Raw genomic sequence first — 24,957 nt, 5'->3', positions numbered from 1 at the left:
CATTTACAAAGTTATATAGGAATTAAACTGGTGTTCCTGGTTTTAACATAAATGGAAGTAAAAAGAATCACTGTTTCATAAGCTTTGGAACTCACTTTATGATCTAATGTTTTCAATTCCATGTGATCATAGTTTCAGACATTTAGTGAGGTAAAATGCTATGAGTGAAAAGCATACCACCAAAACATACTTAAATCTTTTAGCCCATCTCTTAAGCTAATTTATCATTCTATTTTGTATCATTTGATTTATTTGTGGTTTTTTAATGAGTGCTAAGAAAGAAAAAGAAGAGACACAAAGTAAGGACTATTGGTTTGATAGGTTTGTGAGTTGTCAAAAAGTTGTTGCCAACATTTAGGATTAAATGGTGGGTTTTGAAAATCTTTAGAGAACATTGGGTTTGAGTGGAGAAGGGCATTTATTTTTTGGAAAATTGAGTGCTTATAGTTAGTGCTATAATCCTAAAATCCACACCTTAAAAAAACAAAGATTAAGGTTTCATACTTTAATTGCATCGTAAATAATAAGTGTTTGCTTTTCCCTTTTTCCTCTTAATACTGTTTCTTCCCTTGTTCCCTTGTCTCAAACAACAGCAGCAGCAAAACCTACCTTACTTTCACAGTGAGTGTACTTTAGAACATGAGAGTGGGAGAATCCTATGGAAGGAATTGGTGAGCCTAGGTAACTACCTTAGGATGAAGGTTTTGTAGAAGTGTGTTTCTAAAAAGTGTAGCCTATAGACAACCTGCACAGATTTCCCTGGAGTGCTTGGTAAACATACGTGCTCAGGCTTTACCTGAGTTCTTCTGAAGTAGATCCTCTGGAAGGGGCTAGGAATCTTGTCTTTTTGTTGTATTTTTATTTTAAACAATTCCCCTCTGGTAATTCTTGCAGTAAATATTGTTTGAGACTAATGTATAAGGTAGTCTTATCAAGATCAGTTGATAAAATAATTAGAAATGGGGAAAACAAAGGACTGCTCTTTAATACCCAAAAGATATAAGTTAAAAACAGCAAATGGTAACTCAGCGGGGAACACTTTATACTGAACACTTTAACACTGAATAGAAAAATAGGGAAACATGGTATCTGTGGACAGGGCTTGTGTGTCCATGTATAAAATTGGAACTAGGGAGCTACTAAATTCTAAGAACTATGAATAGGGTTCCTACTGCTCAAAGACATCTGGCTTTCATAAACATCTTAGTTTTTAAGGCAAAATTACAAATATTCTTATAGGGAACCTGTCTTGTGTGGAAATCAGTGTCTTCGGGTTTTCAGAAACCACTTGCATAAATGCCTATTGGAACTGAGACGAAAAGGAAAGTGAGTGAAAAAGTACTTACTGGAATACGAAATGTCAGACATAAACTTTAGTAGTTTGAGGTAATAATCATGGGAGATAAGACTAAAACTGACAACTAAGGTCTTAAATAATTTCTTCAAGGCAATAAAAGGAGAGATGATAGACACAAAGCATTGCATGATTAACATCCAGGTGAATTACACATGTGAGTAGAAACTCATATGTTATCATGTTGTAGACAGGCTTCGTGGCCCCATGTTCCAACCTAGGGGAGTAGATACCAAAACAAAGGCAGGTCTCCTTTCAAACCTAACTTACAAAGCTACCAAAGGGCTGGCCATTTACTTCAGTTGGTTAGAGCGCAGTGTTGTAACATTAAGGTCATGGGTTCAGATCCCCTTACAGGCCAGCTGCCAAAAAAATAAAAATAAAAAAAAGTTACCAGAAACCAGACTGTTAACTGAATAGACATCAGGAAATGAGTGATAATTTAATAACTCTCCAACCATTCTCTTTCCTTCTTACTACGCTACCAAGCTACCAAAACTGAGGAGAAAACTGGGTTTCTTTTGATTCTTTCCTCTAAGATAATCCCTTTTCTTTGGAGGGATTAGTTACTATTATCTGTTTTTGGTCTGGTTAGAGTTGAGGCCTGAGGAGGATTGGAGGATTGCTTTGAGATAGGGAAGTGAACAGGTTCTCTGGCTTACCTTAGAAGAAAGTGAGGGGTAAGGACTACCAAGATTTAAGAGAGGCATAGATTATTAGGACTGCAAATAAGTTTATCTGGTGCTCATTATAGTAAAATTTTACTGGTTGTGAATCCATGTTGAGTTCCAGTGCCCCTTCCTATCGTTTCTACCAGCTGACAGCATAGACCTTTTTTGCTGTGTATCTGTTCTTTTATAGTGGCTTTACTACTCTGGTGATCCAGGCTTCAGATTTCCTCTCTCCCTTCCTATCTGTTCGCTCACCAGGGCCTAACTGTACCCATGCATATCTGCCTACTGCCTCTATTTATTTACTTTTGCCCGGACCTAGGGTACTCATTTCTTCTTGCCCAACCCATTTCAGCAGTGTCTACTTGGCCTCCCACTTCTGATCTCCCACCTCTTCCAGCCCATCTACTGTCAGAGTCATCTTCCTCATTGCTACATCACTGTCCCCAGATCTGCATCCAGGATAAAGTGCATCCTCCTTAGCTTGGTATTTTGTGCCTTCCGTGGTCTAGCCCTAACTTGCTTTTCTTGTTAACTCCTGCTTTGCACCCTCACTTACTGGAAGCTCCTGAGAATACTGTCACAACTATAGTATCTAAAATTTCCCTCCTTTGTTTTGTTCTTTATTTCTTTCATGATACCTCTTTCTGCCCAAACCCACTTTTCCAAGTGCCTACCTGTTCAGAGTACAGGGCCTGATTTGATTTGGCCATTTCTTCTTCCCTCTGTGCTCTCACAGCCGTCCCACAAATCCTTATCTTTGGAAAAGGAGGAATCCTGCCAATGGTAATTTTTTGGCTTACATATCAGGGGTGGAGAGCTAGTCTTATTCTTTGTGCCTGTAGTCCCAGGTATATATTAGAACTAAGTAGATATCTAAGGAATATGCTTATTAATGATAATAACTACCATTTATCGGATGCCTTTTATGTGCTAGACTCTAAATGCTATCTTAGTTGATTAAATCCTCACAACAGTCCTATGAAGGAAGTGGTGTTATCCAGTAGTAGAGATGAAAAAATGAAGGCCTTCAGAATTTAAGCAGCATACCCAGATTACACAACTAGTTAAGTAGCAGAGACAGGACTGGAACCCTGGCCTGCCTGTCTGCAAAGGTCTCTCTGGTATACTCATACTTCTGGCACTTGGCCTTGTGTTATTGCTGTTGAGATACATGCCTATCTCCTACATACTATTCTATGCTCATGATTCAGGGTTGGGCCCATGCAAATCTTGGTGTTCCTAACATAGTGCTGGCATATAGTAGGTGTTCATTCATTAGATTCTTGCTGAATGGAACTTCATTCTTCTGTGCTTACTAAACTGTACTTTCCTTTAGGAGAAGAAAGATATATTTCTGTATTTTCCATGTGTTTTTTTTAATACCTAGTGTGCATTCAGTAAATACTTGTTGAGTGAATGGGAAGTAGTAGGGCCAGAAGAGACTTAAGTGAGGGATTTAGCAATAAGGTGTCTGATTTTACTGAAGATGGGCTGACTCTATCAGAGACCAAGCCCTAAGTTGTTCAGAAGAGATTTTAGGCAGCATATTGGAAAGCAGTTCAGAATTTTAAAAAGCTGTATGACAGCAGCATTGTCTGCCTTCAGTATTTTATGCAAGTGTTTCCAGGTCAGTTGGGAAGAAAGTCACATCACACTTGTTTAGCTACTATTTATTGAGCACCTGTGTTGTCATTGGGCTGGGCACTATCTTTGCTATCTCTAACACAAGTTTGTAGGGCAGTGCACATATTTAAAAATACATTTGTCAACAAATATTTGTATATGATTTTAAAAAAATAGTCAACTACTCTGTGTCAGAGATATCCAATAGACTTATTTTACAAATGAGAAAACTCGAACTCTAAGGAAAATAAGTGGAAACTTGTAAAGCAGATGTTTTTTATTTGAACCCAGGTCTCCAGAGCCGAGTTCCTTCAGTGCTGCCTCCCTTAGTAACCACAAACCTGGTGCTCACCCTCCCCCCACCTGCAGTCTATAAAAATGATGCTCCTGGTCATTGCTGACTTCTGAGTTGTCTTTCAGGCTCTTATAACCTGAAAGGTTCTATTCTCTTCATTTCACACCCTTGTTTATGTTCTTGAGGCTTGGCAAGTCAGCCAGCACTGGATTTTCTAAGTGTCATTAAGTGTATGAGTTGACCACAGAGCAAGAGTGGAGGTTTTATACACTCTGAAGTATTTCAGTGTGTGGATCCAAGTTATTTTGTGGGACTTTACTCCACTAATAATAATGCCATCTTATTTGAATAGAGCAGTTTTTCAAGGCCTCTTTTGGATACTATTTAAAGAATCTGCCAAAGTGCAAGGGGCCATTCACAAGAAAAATGCACATGAATGATTTTGCATATTATAAACTCAGACTGTGGATCTGCTTCAGAATGTCTGAAGGTTTACCCTTCAAAGTACTATACACACTTTAAATAGTTGAAGCCTTTGTAGTTTTTTTATTTTGTTATATGGCAGCTTTCTTTTCACTGGTATTTGTTATAGTTGGATATATTCCTGTATTCTTCCTTACTGATTTAGCTTTTAAAATATTTTTCTGTTCCTAAAGCAACATCCAGAAATGAAACTACTGATTTGTATACAATTTTTTCTTTTCATTGTCTAATGTTTATTAAACATTGGCTGTCTTTGGGATAGTGCTTAGTTGTAAACTCTGTCAGATCTATTAGATAATTCTTATTCAATCCTTTTTTTTTTTCAATTTTATATTTTTGTGGGGTACAGTGTGTTGTTTCAATACATGCATATACTGCACATGATTCTTAGGGTAGATAGCATAGTTTTGTATGTGTTTCTTATTCAGTACTTTCAGTGACTATATGATGTAAGTAGTAGTATTCTCATCTTACAAATGAAGACACTGAAGGATGAGAGGTTAAACAACCTGCCTGAGATAATACTAATAGCTAATAGATCAACGTTGGAACCAAGATTTGTCTCCTTCCTCATACTTGGTCTTTTTAGAAACTCATTTAAAGAACACATAGATATCTGCCTTGATGATAGCAAAGTTTACATTTAATACTACGAGGCCCAGGAGGCAAAAATATATACACACAGGCTGGGTGGTTAGCTCAGTCGGTTAGAGTGTGGTGCTGATAACACCAAGGTCCTGGGTTCAATCCCTGTACCAGCCAGCTGGCCAAAAAATTAAAATAAAAAAAAAAAAAAAGAAACACAAACACAACACACACACATATACAAACATAATGTTAAAGGAGATTAAGATGAAAGAAAATATACATGTAACATCTTGCTATTCTGGCAAGTTGAACTAGGACTTTCACCAAATCTCTTGCTACGCAATATTAGACAGATACCCTGTGGGGGTGAGGGGAAAGAAGATGCTATGAAAGGAGGAAGAGAAGAGTTTAGAAGAGGTGGCTGATAGCAGGATAAGTACGTCTGTTAGAATATGGGACTCAAACCTAACTGGTTCCTGGCTTCGGCTCAAAAAAGTCTTAAAATTAATTTGTTTATAGATGAATCTTGTAGTAAAAACCCCACTGAAAAAGACGTTGGACCTTATGCAAGTTCTTACCTTATTTAGCCAAAGAGACCTGTATCCTAAGTCATCTATCTCATCATGTTTGTGTTGAGCAGTAAGTGTTGTGGGAAAGACTTTAAGAATGTTTGGAATTAATGAATCTGAACTCCTAGGAAAAGGAATGCAAAATAATATAGGAGAAAAGACTAAAGAAAAGAAGGGAAATGGAGGGCCATATTGAACCCTGGACAGCAGCTCTTGAGGAAAAAGTGGGGAGGAGGGAGCTAAATTATCATGGAGGCCAACTTGTGTCTCATGGTTGCCTAAACTAGTCTTAGTGATTTCTTTTAAGTACCAGTGCACTCTTGCTTTCTATTCCCAAGTCATAGAGAGGTTTACCAGTATAACTTTAAATTACGTATTGCTCTTCCTTCTTTCTAAGCTGTAAATAATTATTAGTAGTAATTGAACCTTAGGTTGGAAAATCACTGTTGACTAATTTAAGGATTCACAGGTGTAGAAATCTCATTTTTTAAATGATTAGGGGGAAATCATTAGACGAGATTATTTTACTTTTGTGCTATAAAGACAGATTTTTAAAGGCAGAATATAATGTAAGTATGTCTTTTTGAGAATGATCTAAGTTACATGTTCCCAAGGTTCTTGAGGACTGGGATCTAGCTAGCATAGAATGAATTCAACACTGGAAATCACAGTTTAATAATGATGCTTGCCTTGATGCGCTCTGTTGCTCTGAGCAAGCTGTGTAGGCTGTTATCTCCTGAGAAATCCCTGTAAATGGTGTTAGTAATACTTTATAAGTAGGTTGGGAGAATTAATATATTTTTCTAAAGCATTGTGAAATTAGATGAAAGGTTCTGTATGGAGCAAATTAGTGTCAGCCTGTTTTCCCTCCTCTGAGCCAGGAGAAAAATAGGCACTTTAGGGTGAGAAAGGGTCAGCTTATCTTTTGGAGTTCTTTTATAAATTGTGTTTAAAGTGGGTATCAGAAGCACCTAAGAATATGTATGGTTCATCGTAAAAGCAAACATTTTTGGGTTTGAGTCTTGGAATTTTTTTTTTCTTGCAGCTGGCTGGTATGGAGAGGTCTCGGAATTCTTAACTGTATTTTCACCTAAGATTTAACAGGCTTAAATATTTGTAATTGGCCAGACTTGGGGCAGATAGGGCCTGTTATTGATCCTGGGTCTCAACATTATTTTTCTCTCATTTTTTCCTTTATTTTACAGAAGGGATAAGACTGACTTTTTCTGAAAAGCAGTCAACTTTTACTTTCAATGTGTAGGATCTATTCTACTACTCTGTGAAATAAATCTTTGCTACTGGGGAGGGGGAGGGAGGTCGGGGATTAATTGGGTGGGGGACACAGTGAATAATCACTATTTGTGGTAATGGGCATGCTGATAGTATTGATCTGGCCATCACATCCTGGACGCAAGTGGTGACGGTCAGCTTTGTACCCGATGAATATGCATAACCAATAAAATTTTAAAGAGAAAAGAAAAAGTCTTTGCTGCCAAGTACCGTGTAATACGGTGCTGGAACAAAGTTTTTAATCTACATTAATTTATACATTCAGTGCATAATCAAGTGCGTCCATGTGAAAACAGCTATGTTTGGAAGATTTAAAACCAAATCCTTGTTTTTGAGAAGCTAACAGTCTAATAGGGCAGGATAATATATATGCACAAGTAACAATAATGCATGGTTTTTTGAAAAATGCACGTTCCTGAACTACCTCTACATAAAAAATAGTGGACGAGTAGTACCATAAGGATTTTGGAGTAACTTAATACTGGGTTTTGCTGTTAATGTATTTGCAAGAAACTTTCTGCTAATGCCAAAAAAACGTGAACCAGTTCAGATGCATAGGAAGGAGGGTAGGGTTAATTTACTTCTTCATGGGACACATCGACTGGTAGGTGCAGTGGGTCACACTTTTTTTTAAAAAGAGCACCTGTTGCAATCTTAAAAAGCTTTTGATTTCGTGGGTTGTGAGTGTGCATGTTCTCTTTAAAAACAAAAGGTAGGGCCGGCCCGTGGCTCACTCGGGAGAGTGCGGCGCTGGGAGCGCCGAGGCCGCGAGTTCGGATCCTATATAGGGATGGCCGGTGCGCTCACTGGCTGAGCGGTGTGGACCACACGGTGCTGAGGGTTGCGATCCCCTTGCTGGTCAAAAAAAAAAAAAGTATTTCTTTCCATTGTTACGTGTGTTGTGCTACTTGAGTGACTGATAAACTGAGTCTCCTCTTCAACTGCGCGTGAGTTTACAACAACTCCAGTGAACCAATGGATGAACTTTCCAAGGCAGATTAATCCTCCAATTTACCGACTTCGTTTTTCATATCCTTAAAACAGATTGTGTCTGAAATTTTCATAGCTCTGCTCATCTTTTAGGGTTCAGATTTACTATCTATCCATAGTCGGTGGCCTTTAGCCTTCGGAGAGCTTCCAAATTCGTAAACATCTCTTTTGCCGAGTCCTCCCTTTGTATTCTTGCACCGGTGGATGTTGGGAGAATCAAAGATCACTTGAGCAATGCTTGCGCCCTGCACGCATCTTCGCGCATGCGCTGTCAGGGATACTAGCGGCTTCCGCACTCCCCAGGTCCTCGGTAGGGGTTAGGTTGGAGGGCCTGCGAGGGTAATTAACCTTAATTAACCTCGTTCACATTTGTGAGTGAGTTTGGCCTATTGTAATGCACGCTTCGCATTTCACGGTCCTCGGCCTTACTGCCAGTTTATAGTCCAGCCAGATTTAGTTCTCAAAAACAAACACCAAATAAAATGCCTCTTGATCATAGTAAGAACGAAAAACGTTGGCCCACCTAACCGCAATATGTGGTAGCTAATGTTTTACAGCGCAGGACGTTTAGTCCCTTCCCCCACATTTTGTCATAAGGTTGTCCAAAAGTGTTTCCTTAAAAGTTAGTGACACGCTCAGTAAACGCCTAAAACAATGGCTGTTCCTTGAACGGGATTATTCCCGGCTGGGGTTGGGGCTCAAAGTTGCACGAACTTGCCGAGGGGCTGGGCGGGGGAGAGGAGGGGAGCGGGCCGGTGTCTGGGGCTGCGGCGCGGGGGCGGTGCTTGTCCCGCCTCGGCGCGGGTCTCTAGTGCGCGTGGGCGGGCGTCCTCTGGCCCAACCGCCCCTTCCATTTCCGCTGGTGAAGGCCCTTCGCCGAGCACCCCCGGTTGCCGACATGGCTGATGAGAAAGGTTTCCTGAAGGGAGGCGAAGAGAAAGGAGAGGAGCCCGCCGTGACCCTCACCGGTGGGGAGTACTCGGTGAGGCAGGCGGAGGAGGAGGAAGGACGGAGGACGGTGGAGGCGGGGGCTGACGTCTATTCAGCGGCCTACAGACATCCAGACCTCCTGCTGCTGGCGGCTGAAGAAGAGCAGTGTCGGCATATCCGCAGGCAGTACCGGCAGCTCATGCTCACCATCCAGCAGAACCGGGAGGACATAGTGAACACGGCCAACAACTCGTTAGCCGAAGCCCTTGAAGAAGCCGACATCCTGTTCGACGGAGTGAGCAGAACAAGAGAAGCAGCCCTCGATGCCCAGTTTCTTGTTATGGCTTCTGATTTAGGTAAAGAAAAAGCAAAGCAGTTAAACTCCGATATGAACTTTTTTAACCAAGCAGCATTTTGCGATTTTCTATTTATATTTGTGAGCCTAAATTGGTTGGAAGATGAGCGTAATGCGTTGAGCGGTTATGATGATAACATAACTTTTTCTTTCTGGGAGACAGTACAGAAGGAAGCAACATCTTGGATATTGCAAGCTGAAACATTCCGTTTTATTTTTGGTTCATTCAAGCTCGAACCTTCTACACCAAAGCCCCCACTTGAACATCAGAGGAAAGTTCGCAAAATGGAAGAAAATGGAGATATGCCTACGAAGTTGAGGAAGCTGGACCTGAGTAGCAATCAAGAAACTACAGAAAAAGAAGTAGAAAGAATCTTGGGATTGTTGCAAACCTACTTTCGAAAGTATCCTGATACACCTGTGTCCTATTTTGAGTTTGTGATTGATCCCAACTCTTTTTCTCGTACTGTGGAGAATATATTTTATGTTTCTTTCATTATAAGGGATGGTTTTGCAAGAATAAGGCTTGATCAAGACAGGCTGCCAATATTAGAGCCAATTAATATTAACCAAATGGGTGAGATAAATGATTCCAATTCCCATGTCAGGAAACAAGGAGTTATATCTTTGAGTTTACAGGACTGGAAAAATATTGTGGCAACTTTTGAAATTTCAAAAGCTATGATCACAAACTCATACTAAAGATTTCTTATTAGTATAGGATCCATTTTGTGATTGTGAAGTATCTCAAAATGGAGAGTAAAATCTAAACAACAGCACATATATCTCTAGTAAAGTGAAAAAGTATTTTCAACAACATCAGAAATTGTTTTACTGTGCAGTGTATCTTTCTTGAAATTTGTAAGTCGTGATCTGCTATTAAAAAAATTCACTGGCATGTTTATGGGAACGTTTTTTTGAATTTGCTTTAAGACTATCCTAATAAACAGTTTTGAATATCATAAAAGGTATTTGATAATTTGCCCCAAAATCGATAATTTTGCAAAAGTAGGTCACGGTGCTCTGTGATACTGCAATCCTTTCTCCCTCTCAAGAAACCCAGAGATTCTCATAAAGGGCTCCTAACCAGCTTGGGGGAAGAGTGGGTGAAAAAAGTAGTAAAGAAAAACTCTAAGGCAGTGAATATGCAAAATTAAAACAAAAAATTAATTGCAAAGAGAACTCAGTAAGATATTTATGAATGGGTATACATGTTCTAAACAACTGACTGGACTCAACAAAAGTGAGTCTCTGCTGTAGTAGTGGAGGCATTGACTAAGCTCTGAAAGGTGAGTGGAATTAGGAGATGGGAAAGGCAGTCTAGGCAGGAGAATAGCGAGGTTAGAATTGTGAGAAGTTACAGCATGAGAGGACCATCAGATTTATGGGAAAACTGAGTGTTAAGTTGGGCAAGAATTGAATGACTTCATCTACTAGTATTCTCAAAGGTAGAAGATATTTTTGGGGCCAAACCTGTGGCTCACTCGGGAGAGTGCGGCGCTGGGAGCGCAGAGGCGCTCCCGCTGCGGGTTCGGATCCTATGTGGGGGTGGCCGCCAGTGCGCTCACTGGCTGAGCACGGTGCTTAGCCAAGGGTTGCGATCTCCTTACCGGTCATAAAAAAATAAAAAGCAACTAGGAAAAAAAAAAAAGATATTTTTGTTCAGCTACTTCAAACAAAATCTTTTTGCCATCCAGTTGTAGGTTTTATGTACTTGGTTAATTTCTTCTCTGGCCCCTAATTTCCCTTTGTGATCTTTGCTAGTACACAGGGTGTCCTTCAGAATCAGCAATGTTCCATCATGTAGCAACTTTGAATATTTGTCCCAGTTCAATTCTGCGGGTCTTAATAGGGCTCAAAATGCCTGGAAACTGTCCCTGTTTAAACTTAAATGTGTCAATTTATTCAAATATTCTTTATTTAGTATAAAGCTACAAAAGATTTTTTTGTTGCTTGCAATTGTTTTAAGATTATAAATTACAACCTTATTTGAAGATTACTGCTGAAAATTTGGGTCATTAAGAAAACAAGTTTAGAATGTGTAGTAAACATTCCCATAAGCTTCTTTTCCTGATCTGTATAGGTAAAGCTACTCAACCACAACTGTGCCAGTTGTGGTGCTCTTTTACCTGCTGGTAATCCTGCACTGGCAGGGCCGATTGTCGAGCTAAGGCTGGGTCTGGAGCCCACAGACCCCTCAAACCTGTTCACAGACTTGGTCACAACCCTAAACATGCCAGACTGGGTCAGCAGACCCCTTCATGCAGGTCTATGAGCTAGGTAACTGGCCAAAAGGTTCTTGGAAGCCATAGGTTTGTAAAAGCATGGCTGTGTGGGGCCGAGGCCTACACCTGCCCACCTGCTTCACCAAACTCACTCTCCCCCTGCTCCCTCCCCCTCCCCTCCTCTCTCTCCCCACTCTCCCTCCCCCCTCTCTCCCTGCCCCTCTCCCTCCTCCTCCCCCTTCTTCCTCCCTCTCCATCCCTCTCTCTCCCTCCCTCCCCTTCCCCTCTCCCCCCCAAGAACACAAGAATATCAACAAAACTAAAAGATAACGTTGGCAAACATGTGCACTAACTGCACACACACACACACACACACACACACACACACACACACACACACACACACACACACACAATTTGTGTACAAAGGATGCTGAACCACACCCTGCTGGACCCGAGGCGAGGGCCCTGACCAAACTATTCTTTTTTTAAAAAAGATGACCGGTAAGGGGATCTTAACCCTTGACTTGGTGTTGTCAGCACCACACTCAGCCAGTGAGCGAACCTGCCATCCCTATATGGCCTTGGTGTTATCAGCACCGCACTCTCCCGAGTGAGCCACAGGCCGGCCCTTGACCAAACTATTCTATTTTACCAATAGTATAGGAGCTTAATCTTCGGTGGTTGTGGAATTTTGCCCTTAAACATTAATTTGGCAAGTGGGTAAGTATCTGTTACGTACAGCAGTAACAGTAAACTTTCATACCAAGTCTAATGGTATGCAAAGGGAAATACAAAGGCTAAACGACTGGCACTGAGATTGAAAGGAGGAATATTAAGAGGAAGGTTCTTCACCAGTAATGTAGTAGAGGTTTTAGCAAAAAATAACTAAATGAAACTCAGCCAATTCTCTTCTCAACTAGTCATTTCGTCCCCATTCTCACATGAAGGAGTGCTAACCCAGCGTCTACCACCCTTCGACATAGCAGTCTTGCAAGCATCATTTGATCTCTCTTATCCCCATTTTCAGCATGTTGCTGTCAACCAAGTTTCTTGGGTTTTCCAAAGATGTCCTGTGAGAAGACAAGATATCCTATTGATAGCAAAAAGATCGTGCCTCGGTTCTTTACTGACAGATTGCTCTGTTTAATGCCTTTTGTCTTTACCAGGAGCATTTGACACCTAGTGATGACTTAAAAACATTAATAGAGAATGGTTTTGGGAGAGGTCATTTTGAAGGGGGTCTTCTCTAAAGTTAATAGCTGTTAAAATATGAAGTTGACCACTTGTTTTGTTTCTGTTTCTACTGGTTGTTGTGACACATGGGTTGCCTTGCCATTTTGAAATTAAAGTGATTGCTTATCTTGAAAAAAAGAATTGACTGCTGGAGAGATAATCCAGTTAGAGAGATTAAGAACCAAACTGCAAATCTGCTGGCTTTCCACTACTATAGAGTACCTTAAATTTTGCAGGTTCAGTAAAATAAACTCAACTTTAGGAGAATATTATGGACTTAAAAAAATAACAACTTTATTGAATAATAGAATCATTTTCTGATCAAAGGGTCTGGCATCATCTTGATTCTGTAACATTCTAGTTATGCATTTTGGGCAAATTATTTAACTTGTTAACTTCAGGTTTTGATTTGCCAAGTGGGAATAATATCTGTCTCTTACATTTTACAGTAAGGATTAAAGTAGAAAACGTATTTGACAAGTACTTTGAAATATGGATTACTAGCTATGGTGTAGTGGGAAAAGCAAGAGATTTATAATCATACAGACCTCAGTTCAGTTCTTGTGGGCAAGTTTCTTAATCTCTAAGGGCCTTTGTATATTATGTGTGAAATGGGGGTGACATCTGCTTGGAAGACTTTATTCTTAGGATTAAATGAGATAATGTGTATAAATCAGCACAGTATCTGTCTCATTGTAGAGACTCATGTTAGTACCCCACTCTGTAGATTAGGGTCAACAAATTCCATGGTGACATATCTTTAATGGTTCTTTCATTTTCCTTTGAGTCTTAGATATGAATTCCTCCTACTTCTAGACCTTTGCCTTTGTCCTGGGGAATCCATTACCACATGATTGCAATCTGCACATTGTTAAATTACGTAACAACTGTTGAGTGCTCTCTGTGTCAGGTACTGCTCTTAGGCACTGGGAAAACGTTGGACAGAAAATTGCCGATCTCTCATGGAATTTATATTTTAGTGGGTATTTTAGTTTCCTGTTGCTGCTGTAACAAATTACCATTTAGTGGCTCCAAATAACACTAATTTTACAGTTCTGGAGGTTGGGCATCCAACCAAAATTGGTTTCACTGGGCTAAAGTCAAGGTTATCAGCAGGTCTGGTTCTTTCTGGAAGCTGTGAGGGAGAAATCTGTTCCCTTTTTCACCTTTCGGAGGCCACCGGCATTCCTTGACTCACAGTCCGTCCCTTCCTCTGTTTTCAAAGCTGGCAGTGCAACCTCTTGCTTCTGTTGTTACATGTAATACTAGTGTTGTCAAGTCTCTCTCTTGTGAGGACACTTGTAATTACATTGGGCCTACTAGGGTAATCCTGGAAAATCTCCCCATCTCCAGATCCTTAATCACATCTCCAAAGTCCCTTTTACAGGTAATATATGCACAGATTCTAGGGATTTGGACTCCAGCATTGTGGGATCATTGTTCAGGCTATCACAGAGAGAGAGACAGTGATATTCCTGTTAATGATGATTGCTCTGGAGAAAAACTACTTGGATGGTGGTTGAGGTGCTGCTTCAGAAAGGGTGGTAAGGGAAGGACCTTGGGAGGAGGCATTTAAAATGAAATCTGTCATAAGTCATTCACTAGAATACTTCATACAGAGTAAATGTTAAATATTAATCTGCCTCTAGATATTTTAGGTGCTTACTATCTAAAGATTTGGATAATTGGTCATGGAGAATTAACTTCCCTGATTCTCCTTGGAGGAAGAAAATGTATCAAGTGTCTCTACTTAGCAGGAAAATGATTCTTTGATTTGCAGTCACCACAGTATTTCTGTTTGGTATTTTCTACCTACCACCACCCACTAACATTGACTCAAAATTTCCCTAGACCAGAGGCTGGCAAATTTATAAAAAGCCAAATAGTACGTTACAAGTAATTTAAGCTTTTCGGGCCACATGGCCTCTGTTGCAAAACTAATGAGCTCTGCTGCTATTACAAAAAAAGTAGCTATAGACAATATAGAAGCAAATGGGTGTGGCTGTTTTCAATAAAACTTTACATATGGATACAGAAATTTGAATTTAATATACTTTTCATGTGTCACGAAGTACTATTCCCCCCCCCCCCCCAACCATTTAAAAGTATAAGAACCAGTTTTAGCTCAGGGGCTGTTAAACACTCTCACCCCACCCCACCCTGCCGCAAAAAAAAAAAAAAAAAAAAAAAAAAAAACCCAACTGGCCTGCTACATTCGCCCTGCGGTCTGTCATGCCAACTGCTGTCTTAGGCCCCTGGTCTACTCTTTCTAGAAATCCTGTAGCATCATTTCTGTTTTTTTCCCCATAGTTCTCTCAAGCAAAAGAGACTTAAGCTATAACCCCAGCTGATGCTATGGCATAAGTCTGTAACACTGCCTTCATATTTCAAAGGAAATAAGCAGTTGGGTCTGGTATAGGTTATATAATCACTGCTGGATTTTTTTCCTTTGTTTCTTTGTTTTTTTGATTTTTGTTTTGGCGGCTGGACAGTCTGGGGGATCTGAACCCTAGATGTTATTATCATAGTGCACTCTAACCAGCTGAGCTAACTGGACAGTCCTGTTTTTGTTTTTGAATAGCCCAGACATGAGTTTGTGTGACAATTAGGGAAAGTCAGGCTGTTTATTTGCACATGAGGTGTGAAACATGAAATTCAAGCAGTTTGGCACATTTGGGATATTGGGAATAAGAATCTTCTGTGGCAGTGGCTGTAAATCTTACCTGCTGTTTAGCTCTACTCCACCTGAAACCTAAATTGCCGATTATTCACCATTCCTTTTAATACCTCAGTGCCACTTCAATACAATAATATTACTGTTGTGCCTTACTATGTAGCTAATGTATTCAGTATATTAACTGTGTGATAGGCACTGTACTACATTTATGTGGATTGTCTAATTCACAAAAATCCCTATGAGGTGCATGTTTTGTCCTGTTTGTTTTTGTAAACAAGAAAACTGAGGCCGGAGAATTTAAGCAGCTTGCCCCAAATTACACGTAAGTGGCAAAATCAGGTTCAGATTTGGACTAAATATAAACTCCTAGCCCATTTTGCTACAACCCTTGTACTTTTTCAAAGTGTTTTCCATACTTTTAATTTTATGTACAAGAAAACCGAAGTCCAGCCTCTTGGTGTACATAGCAGAGTTGGAATTAGTACCCAAATCTTTTATTCTAGAAATGTTTTTTAATATCACACACATGCACAATTGGCACTGGGGATGCAGAAATGAAAGACAAGTTGCTTGCCCTTTTGGAGTTGATGGGATTGTGCAATGGTGGCAGTAACATCTCAGGGGGAGCACCCAACTCAGTCTTTCAAGAAAAAGCTTCCAGTTAAATCTTGAAGGAAGGGGCTAGAATGGAGAAAAGAGGACATCCCAGGTAGGGGAACAGTCTGTGTGCTAAATTCCCTGACAACACGTGTTATTGGAGTTGCAAGAAGAGTGTTGTTTGGGAACTTTGGGGAGACTTGGTGGAAGAAATTGGCCTTGTGTTGGGGTCTTAGTGTTTGTAAAAGAACTCCCCTTGCCCCCAAGGGAATGCTTTAGAAGGGTAGAATGTTTGTGTACATTGAATAAAAGTTATATCATGCTAGTCTTATCTCTATACTGGATCAGGATTTGATAGGAAAATTGCATTTCAGGTGATGGCTGGTGCAGGAAAGCTCAGGAAATACCTGTAAAACACACTCCAAAGCTTCTTGATTTAGCCTCAGGCAGTTTTTCTTCCAGAAGGGGAGAATTAGAAATTTAGGGATTCCTTCCTATCAGCCACTGTAGAAACACCATAGGAACTAATGCGCATTATCTCTCTTAAACTCAACAATTTGAGCTATGTATAATGGTAGGAAAAACCAGTATAAATCTGTGACAAAGGAAAAGGAATCATACTGGGGGGGGGCAGGGAGGAATCAGGATTATTTTAATTTTAAAGTTAAATATCTTTTCCTATTGTGCCGTTTTTGGAGGGAGTCTGGAACAGTGTTTATTAGGAGTGGGGTGAGGGAAAGGCATTGCTGTGATAGACTATCCAATATGTGAACAAGTGACAGATGTGTGCAGGAGTGAGGTGTTGTGTATCTACACTCATATCTTATAGCAATGATTCTCAAAGTGTGGTCTGGGGGGGCCCCCAAGGCCCTTTCAGTGGGACTTGGAGGTCAAAATTGTTTTCATTATTTCTAATATGCTATTTGCCTTTTTCACTCTAATTTTATTACAAGTCTACCATGGAGTTTTCCCAGGCTATGTGCAGGCAGTGTTGCAACAGATTTAATGGAGAAACAGATGATGAGCTAGCTGTCTTTTGTTAAGCCAAACATTAAAGAGAATTGCAAATATATAAAACAATGCCACCCTTCTCACTAATTTAAACATATGTTTTTATAAAAATATTTATGTTGACATGTAATGGGTATATTATTTTTAAATGTATTAATAAATCTAAAAATTTTTTCTTAGTTTTAATTTCTAGTGCAGTAAATATTAATAAATAAACCCACATTAACAAAAAAGCTCTTTGGAGTCCTAAATAACTTAAGATTGTAAAGGGGTCCTGAGATTAAAAAGTTTGACAACTTCTATATCAGCCACTACAGCCAACAGCCAGTATTTCTTTTTTTTTATTTATTTTTTATTTTTTATTATTTTTATTTATTTATTTATTTTTTAATTTTACTTTGTCGATATACATTGTGGCTGATTATTGTTCCCCATCACCAAAACCTCCCTACCTCCCCCCCTCCTCCCTTCCCCCCCAACAATGTCCTTTCTGTTTGCTTGTCCTATCAACTTCAAGTAATTGTGGTTGTTATATCTTCTTCCCCGCCCCCCCCTCCCGGGCTTTTGTGTGTGTGCGTGTGTGTGTGTGTGTGTGTGTGTGTGAGAATTATATATTAATTTTTAGCTCCCACCAATAAGTGAGGACATGTGGTATTTCTCTTTCTGTGCCTGACTTGTTTCACTTAATATAATTCTCTCAAGGTCCATCCATGTTGTTGCAAATGGCAGTATTTCATTCGTTTTTATAGCTGAGTAGTACTCCATTGTGTAGATGTACCACATTTTCCATATCCACTCATCTGATGATGGACATTTGGACTGGTTCCAACTCTTGGCTATTGTAAAGAGTGCTGTGATGAACATTGGGGAACAGGTATACCTTCGACTTGATGATTTCCATTCCTCTGGGTATATTCCCAACAGTGGGATAGCTGGGTCGTATGGTAGATCTATCTGCAATTGTTTGAGGAACCTCCATACCATTTTCCATAGAGGCTGCACCATTTTGCAGTCCCACCAACAATGTATGAGAGTTCCTTTTTCTCCACAAACTCGCCAGCATTTATCGTTCAGAGTCTTTTGGATTTTAGCCATCCTAACTGGGGTTAGATGGTATCTCAGTGTGGTTTTGATTTGCATTTCCCGGATGCTGAGTGATGTTGAGCATTTTTTCATATGTCTGTTGGCCATTTGGATATCTTCCTTAGAGAAATGCCTACTTAGCTCTTTTGCCCATTTTTTAATTGGGTTGCTTGTTCTCTTCTTGTAAAGTTGTTTGAGTTCCTTATATATTCTGGATATTAATCCTTTGTCAGATGTATATTTTGCAAATATTTTCTCCCACTCTGTTGGTTGTCTTTTAACTCTGTTAATTGTTTCTTTTGCTGTGCAGAAGCTTTTTAGTTTGCTATAATCCCATTTGTTTATTTTTCCTTTGGTTGCCCGTGCTTTTGTTGTCGTATTCATGAAGTCTGTGTCCAGTCCTATTTCCTGAAGTGTTTCTCCTATGTTTTCTATAAGAAGTTTTATTGTTTCAGGGTGTATATTTCAATCCTTAATCCATTTTGAGTTGATTTTAGTATATGGTGAGAGGTATGGATCTAGTTTCATTCTCCTGCATATGGATATCCAGTTATCCCAGCACCATTTGCTGAAGAGGCAGTCCCTTCCCCAGTGAATAGGCTTGGTGCCTTTGTCAAAGATCAGATGGCAGTAAGTGTGTGGGTTGATTTCTGGATTCTCTATTCTATTCCATTGGTCAGTGTGTCTGTTTTTATGCCAGTACCATACTGTTTTGGTTATTATAGCTTTGTAGTATAGCTTAAAGTCGGGTAGTGTTATGCCTCCAGCTTTATTTTTTTTGCTCAGCATTGCTTTGGCTATGTGTGGTCTTTTATTGTTCCATATAAATGACTGGATAGTTTTTTCCATTTCTGAGAAAAATGTCTTTGGAATTTTGATGGGGATTGCATTGAATTTGTATATCACTTTGGGTAGTATGGACATTTTCACTATGTTGATTCTTCCAATCCAAGAGCATGGGATATCTTTCCATCTTCTTGTATCCTCTCTAATTTCTCTCAGCAGTGGTTTGTAGTTCTCATGATAGAGATTTTTCTCCTCCTTGGTTAACTCAATTCCTAAGTATTTTATGTTTTTGGTGGCTATTGTAAATGGGCAGGCTTTCTTGATTTCTCCTTCTGCATGTTCACTATTGGAGAAAAGAAATGCTACTGATTTTTGTGTGTTGATTTTGTATCCTGCTACTGTGCTGAAATCATTTAGCAATTCCAGCAGGTTTTTTGTAGAGGTTTTAGGCTGTTCGATATATAGGATCATGTCATCTTCAAACAGGGACAGTTTGACTTCATCTTTTCCAATCTGGATGCCCTTTATTTCCTTCTCTTCTCTGATTGCTCTGGCTAGTACTTCCAACACGATGTTGAATAGGAGTGGTGAGAGTGGGCATCCTTGTCTAGTTCCTGTTCTTAAAGGAAAAGCTTTCAGCTTTTCCCCATTCAGGATGATATTGGCAGTGGGTTTGTCATATATGGCTTTAATTATGTTGAGATACTTTCCCTCTATACCTAACTTATAGAGGGTCTTTGTCAAGAAGGAGTGCTGAACTTTATCAAATGCTTTTTCAGCATCTATAGAGATGATCATATGGTCCTTGTGTTTGAGTTTATTAATATGGTGTATCACATTTATTGATTTGTGTATGTTGAACCAACCTTGCATCCCTGGGATGAATCCCACTTGATCGTGATGAATAATTTTTCGTATGTGTTGCTGTATTCTGTTTGCTAGTATTTTAGTGAGGATTTTTGCATTTATATTCATCAAGGATATCGGCCTGTAGTTTTCTTTTTTGGTTATATCTTTACCTGGTTTTGGTATCAGGATGATGTTTGCTCATAGAATGAGTTTGGGAGATTTGCGTCTGTTTCAATCTTTTGGAATAGTTTGTAAAGAATCGGTGTCAATTCCTCTTTGAATGTTTGGTAAAATTGTGCTGTGAATCCATCTGGTCCTGGGCTTTTCTTTGTTGGGAGCCTTCTGATAACCGCTTCAATCTCCTTTATGGTTATTGGTCTGTTCAAATTTTCTGCATCTTCATGGTTCAGTTTTGGGAGCTGGTGTGTGTCCAGAAATTTATCCATTTCCTCCATATTTTCAAATTTGTTGGTGTATAGTTGTTTATAGTAGTCTCGAATGATTCCTTGTATTTCAGATGAATCAGTTGTAATATCGCCTTTTTCATTTCTAATTTTTGTTATTTGAGTCTTCTCTCTTCTTTTTTTAGTTAGCCATGCTAATGGTTTGTCAATTTTATTTATCTTTTCAAAAAACCAACTTTTTGATTCATTGATCTTTTGAATTTTTTTTGGTTTCAATTTCATTCAGTTCTGCTCTGATCTTAATGATTTCTTTCTGTCTGCTAACTTTAGGTTTGGATTGTTCTTGTTTTTCTAGTTCTTTAAGGTGAAGTGTTAGGTTGTTCACTTGCCATCTTTCCATTCTTCTGAAGTGAGCATTTAATGCAATAAATTTCCCCCTTAATACTGCTTTTGCAGTATCCCACAGGTTTTGGTATGATGTATCATTATTTTCATTAGTTTCAATAAATTTTTTGATTTCCTGCTTGATTTCTTCTTGGACCCATATGTCATTAAGTAGAATGCTGTTTAATTTCCATGTGTTTGTAAAGTTTCCAGAGTTTTGTTTGTTATTAATTTCTAGTTTTAGTCCATTGTGGTCTGAGAAAATACATGGGATAATTCCAATTTTTTTGAATTTATTGAGACTTGATTTGTGACCTAATATGTGATCTATCCTGGAGAATGATCCATGTGCTGATGAGAAGAATGAATATTCTGAGGTTGTTGGATGGAATATTCTGTAGATATCTGCCAATTCCAGTTGGTCTAGAGTATTGTTTAGATCTTGTGTTTCTCTACTGATTCTTTGCCTAGATGATCTGTCTAATATTGACAGTGGGGTGTTCAGGTCCCCTGCTATTATGGTATTAGTGTCTATTTCCTTCTTTAGGTCTAATAGAGTTTGTTTTATAAATCTGGCTGCTCCAACATTGGGTGCGTACATATTTATGATTGTTATGTCTTCTTGATGGATCAGTCCTTTTATCATTAAGTAGTGTCCCTCATTGTCTCTTTTTATGGTTTTTAGTTTAAAGTTTATTTTGTCAGATATAAGAATAGCTACTCCAGCTCGTTTTTTTTTTTTTTTCTGTTTGCATGGTAAATCTTTTTCCATCCTTTCACTCTTAGTCTATGTGAATCTTTATGGGTGAGGTGGGTCTCTTGTAGGCAGCATATAGTTGGGTCCTGCTTTTTGATCCAGTCAGCCAGTCTGTGTCTTTCGATTGGGGAATTTAAGCTTTTTACATTAAGAGTTGTTATTGAATAGTGTTGATTTATTCCTAGCATTTTTTTGATTGTTGTTTGGTTGTCTTAGGTGTCTTTTGTTCCTTGCTTTCTGATTTACTGTTTGTTTTATGTGTTTGTTGGTTCCTTAGGTTGTAGATAGCGTTTTTGTTTGTTTTCTCTTCATGAATGCCATTTTTATTATACTAGTGGGTTTTGATTTTTCTTGGGTTTTTATGGCAGTGGTAGGTATTTTTCAGGATCCAAACCCAGTACTCCCTTGAGGATTTCTTGTAAGGGTGATCGTGTGGTAGTGAACTCCCACAGTTTTTGTTTGTCTGAGAAATATTCTATTTGCCTTTCATTGCGGAAGGATAGCCTTGCAGGGTATAGTATTATTGGCTGGCAATCTTTGTCCTTTAGTATTTTGAAAATATCATCCCATTCCTTTCTAGCTTTTAGGGTTTGTGATGAAAAGTCTGATGTTAGCCTGATTGGGGCTCCCTTATAGGTGATTTGACGCTTCTCTCTTGCAGCTTTTAAGATTCTCTATTTGTCTCTGAGTTTTGCCAATTTGACTATAACATGTCTTGGAGAAGGCCTTTTTGGGTTGAATACGTTTGGAGATCATTGAGCTTCCTGGATCTGAAGATCTGTGATTTTTCCTATACCTGGGAAGTTTTCTGCCACTATTTTGTTGAATATGTTTTCAATGCAATCTCCATTTTCCTCCCCTTCTGGAATACCCATGACTCGGATATTTGAGCGCTTAAGGTTGTCTGATATCTCTCTCAGATTTTCTTCAATGTCTTTGATTCTTTTTTCTTGTCTGCTTGTGGTATTTCAAACAGCCCATCTTCAAGTTTAGAGGTTCTCTCTTCCACTTCGACAAGCCTGCTGGTTAAACTCTCCATTGTGTTTTTTATTTCGCTGAATAACTTCTTCAGTTCAGCAAGTTGTGCTACATTTTTTTCCAGGACATTGATTTCCTTGTACATTTCCTCTTTCAGGTCCTGTATACTTTTCCTCATTTCATCATGATGTCTAGCTGAGTTTTCTTGTATCTCATTCAGTTTCCTTAGAATTATCACTCGAAATTCCTTGTCAGTCATTTCAAGGGCTTCTTGTTCTGTAGGATCTAGAGTTTGAGATTTATTAATTTTTGGTGGTGTACTTTCTTGATTTTTTGTATTTCTGGTATCTTTTTTTTGATGTTTATTCATTGTGGCAGGGGGTTTCACAGTCCACTGGTTTGAGACTATTGACTAAGATGTTGCTGTGGTTGCCAATTTGTTATGGCTACCTCCGCGACTGCTCAGTTGGCCTCTAGTGCCTTGTGTGCGTGGTTGCCTCAGGTCTTGGGCCTCTCCGGGGAGCCACCTCTCTGGTCAGCTTGGACTCTGCTGGGCTGCTGGATCACGTACCACAGGGTGTGTGATCTCTGCTGAGCTTTCACTTCCCATGCAGGACTTCTCCCTGTTCCGTGTGCTCTGGCCCAGGCTGTTGGATCGTGCAGTGGCGACCCCACAGGGTGTGTGGTTTCTGTCGAGTCTCCGCCTCCCTGGCCGGACGTCTCCCCGCTCTGTGCGCCCTGGTCTGGGCTGGGACGTGTCTTCTTCAACCCTCGTCTATCAGCTGGGCCTTCAAGACCCTGCTCGGCACCGCGTCACCCAGGAAGTCTACCAGGTTTCTGCTAGGCACAGACGACCGGTCGCTCTGGGTGCCTTTGTAGCACTGTGTAGATCTTTCTCGGGACTTATCACCTTCCTCCTGGCATCGCGGTTATTTGTGTACTTGTCTTATCTCCCACACCAGAGCGTGAGCTCCTCGGGGGAGGAGCCCGCAGCATACGGTTCACCTTTGTATCCCCCCGGCACGGACCGAGTCCGGTGCCCGCCTGCAGTCAGCTCTCCAGCGGGTTCAAGCGGACTTGGGAACTCTCCTACCACACTGTTCCTAACCAGAAATTGGTTAGGCGTTTTTCCAAACTGGTGGCCGCAGAGATGGTATCTGCCTCCCAGTAACAGGAAGTTTACCGGGGGCCGGAGTCCAGGGTGGACAGCACAACTCTAGACAGTCCACTTATCAGTTCCAGAAGATGAAGGAGAATGGAATTACTGTGGGTCATGTCTTTCTTAGAAAAAAATCTGTTTCTGGTTGTTAAATCCTAGTTGTATATCCTCTGGCTAAGTAATCCCACACCTGGGGATTTATTGATTCTTGGACAGCTGCATCTGGCATGAGCCTCAGGCTGCTTCTACTCGTGGCAGAAAGTGGCAAGGAGCCATTGGGTACAAGCAGACCACATGGCGAGAGGAAGCAACCAACAGCCAGTATTTCTAACAGTTATAATTGGAGGAGAGTGGGAGCATTTTTCTCTTCTCTGTCCTTACTCCATCTCTGTGTTCTCTTCTTATACTGTTTGGGGGCGCTGTCTCCTACAGTCTATCTTATTTATATTTCAGGTGTTATACCACTTACCTGGAGCTGAATGACAGCAGTTCCAATTTTAAGTTGGATTAAGATTTAAAAACTTAATGTTTAGTTCTAGGATCAGCTGAATGCTTCAGTTGCCTTGGTCTTACTGATTTTTGCCTTACAGAGTTAAAAGTATTCAGAGCTTTCTTAATCTGCATTGGATGATATAATTCGACTTTAAGCTTAAACCATAAGAACCCAGGTTAGATACAGAATTTCAGTAAAGAACAGATGTAAACATTGGCGGAGGGAGTACGATTTGTTATAGTAGGTATTTTGGGCGAGGCAGGTTCCAAGAATGGGTGATTTTCATTTAGACAGCCAGTGATTGCGTTCTTTCACCATCTCTGCTGAGTACATGCAGATAAAATGAGGCTGAGATTAAAAATGGTTGCATGATTTTTTTCCAGAATAAAAAATCTACCTGCATTTATTAGTTAACTCTTTAAAACTAGCAAGTCAACCTTCTCCTTGACACCAACAAGGGAGTAACACTAGTTATCTGAAGCTTATATTGATCCTTTGATCTGAATGGCTATTACCACAAAATTGTTTTTCCCCCACAGTGCCTTATATTGAAGGAGGAGCCTCGGCCATAATGCCAGTTGATGAATACTGGCTGTGCTTACCAGCCTCTCACATTAGACCTTTTGTGCAGACTGTCAGGGTGGTGCGGTCTTGTCCCCACCATTGCTGGTCTCTGGGTGTTCTCCCTTCAGTACCCGTACCACTGTGCATGCCCGCCATGCTGTCAAGCACCAACCACAGCGCTGTGCTTCCTCCTGCACATTCCTCCACTGCACCCCCTTCCACATCCCAAGCACCCTGTTCTTCTGCTGACCCCAACCTCTGCCTTTCACCCCCTACACCTGATGGTAGGCAGGAGTCTGGGCTGGTAAGTGTGGGGGCTTTTTTGATTAAAGTTAAGACTTGATTTTTAAAAAAACATTGTATTGTGCTTGTTTTTTTAATTAATTAATTAATTTATTTTTTTTTTTATCTTTTTCGTGACCGGTACTCAGCCAGGGAGTGCACCGGCCAGTCCTATATAGGATCCGAACCCGCGGCGGGAGCGTTGCTGCGCTCCCAGCGCCGCACTCTCCCGAGTGCGCCATGGGCTCGGCCCGTATTGTGCTTGTTAACTTTTCTAATCATTAACTCTTGTTTGCCATGTTTTTATTAATATAAGGTAAT

The 24,957-nt window shown here is 40.0% G+C and overlaps 2 protein-coding genes across 5 annotated transcripts in view; both read left to right on the top strand.

Moving 5' to 3' along the window:
- Nucleotides 1-24,957, top strand: part of TXNRD1 (thioredoxin reductase 1) — an 85,470-nt gene that overhangs the window by 24,005 nt on the left and 36,508 nt on the right. The window lies entirely within an intron of this gene.
- EID3 (EP300 interacting inhibitor of differentiation 3) lies at nt 8,765-9,853 on the top strand. The gene has a single exon (XM_063115781.1). It carries the CDS (start codon nt 8,765-8,767, stop codon nt 9,851-9,853), a length of 1,089 nt encoding a protein of 362 aa, XP_062971851.1.

The sequence above is a fragment of the Cynocephalus volans genome, chromosome 12 (genome assembly GCF_027409185.1).
Source record: "Cynocephalus volans isolate mCynVol1 chromosome 12, mCynVol1.pri, whole genome shotgun sequence".
Taxonomy (NCBI): domain Eukaryota; kingdom Metazoa; phylum Chordata; class Mammalia; order Dermoptera; family Cynocephalidae; genus Cynocephalus; species Cynocephalus volans.
The sequence above is the reverse complement of the archived record's forward strand: the minus strand, read 5'-3'. Positions and strand labels throughout refer to the sequence as shown.

What these genes read in the sequence shown, in the direction of transcription:
- EID3 (XM_063115781.1), top strand. Translation starts at nt 8,765, where the DNA reads ATGGCTGATGAGAAAGGTTTCCTGAAGGGAGGCGAAGAGAAAGGAGAG.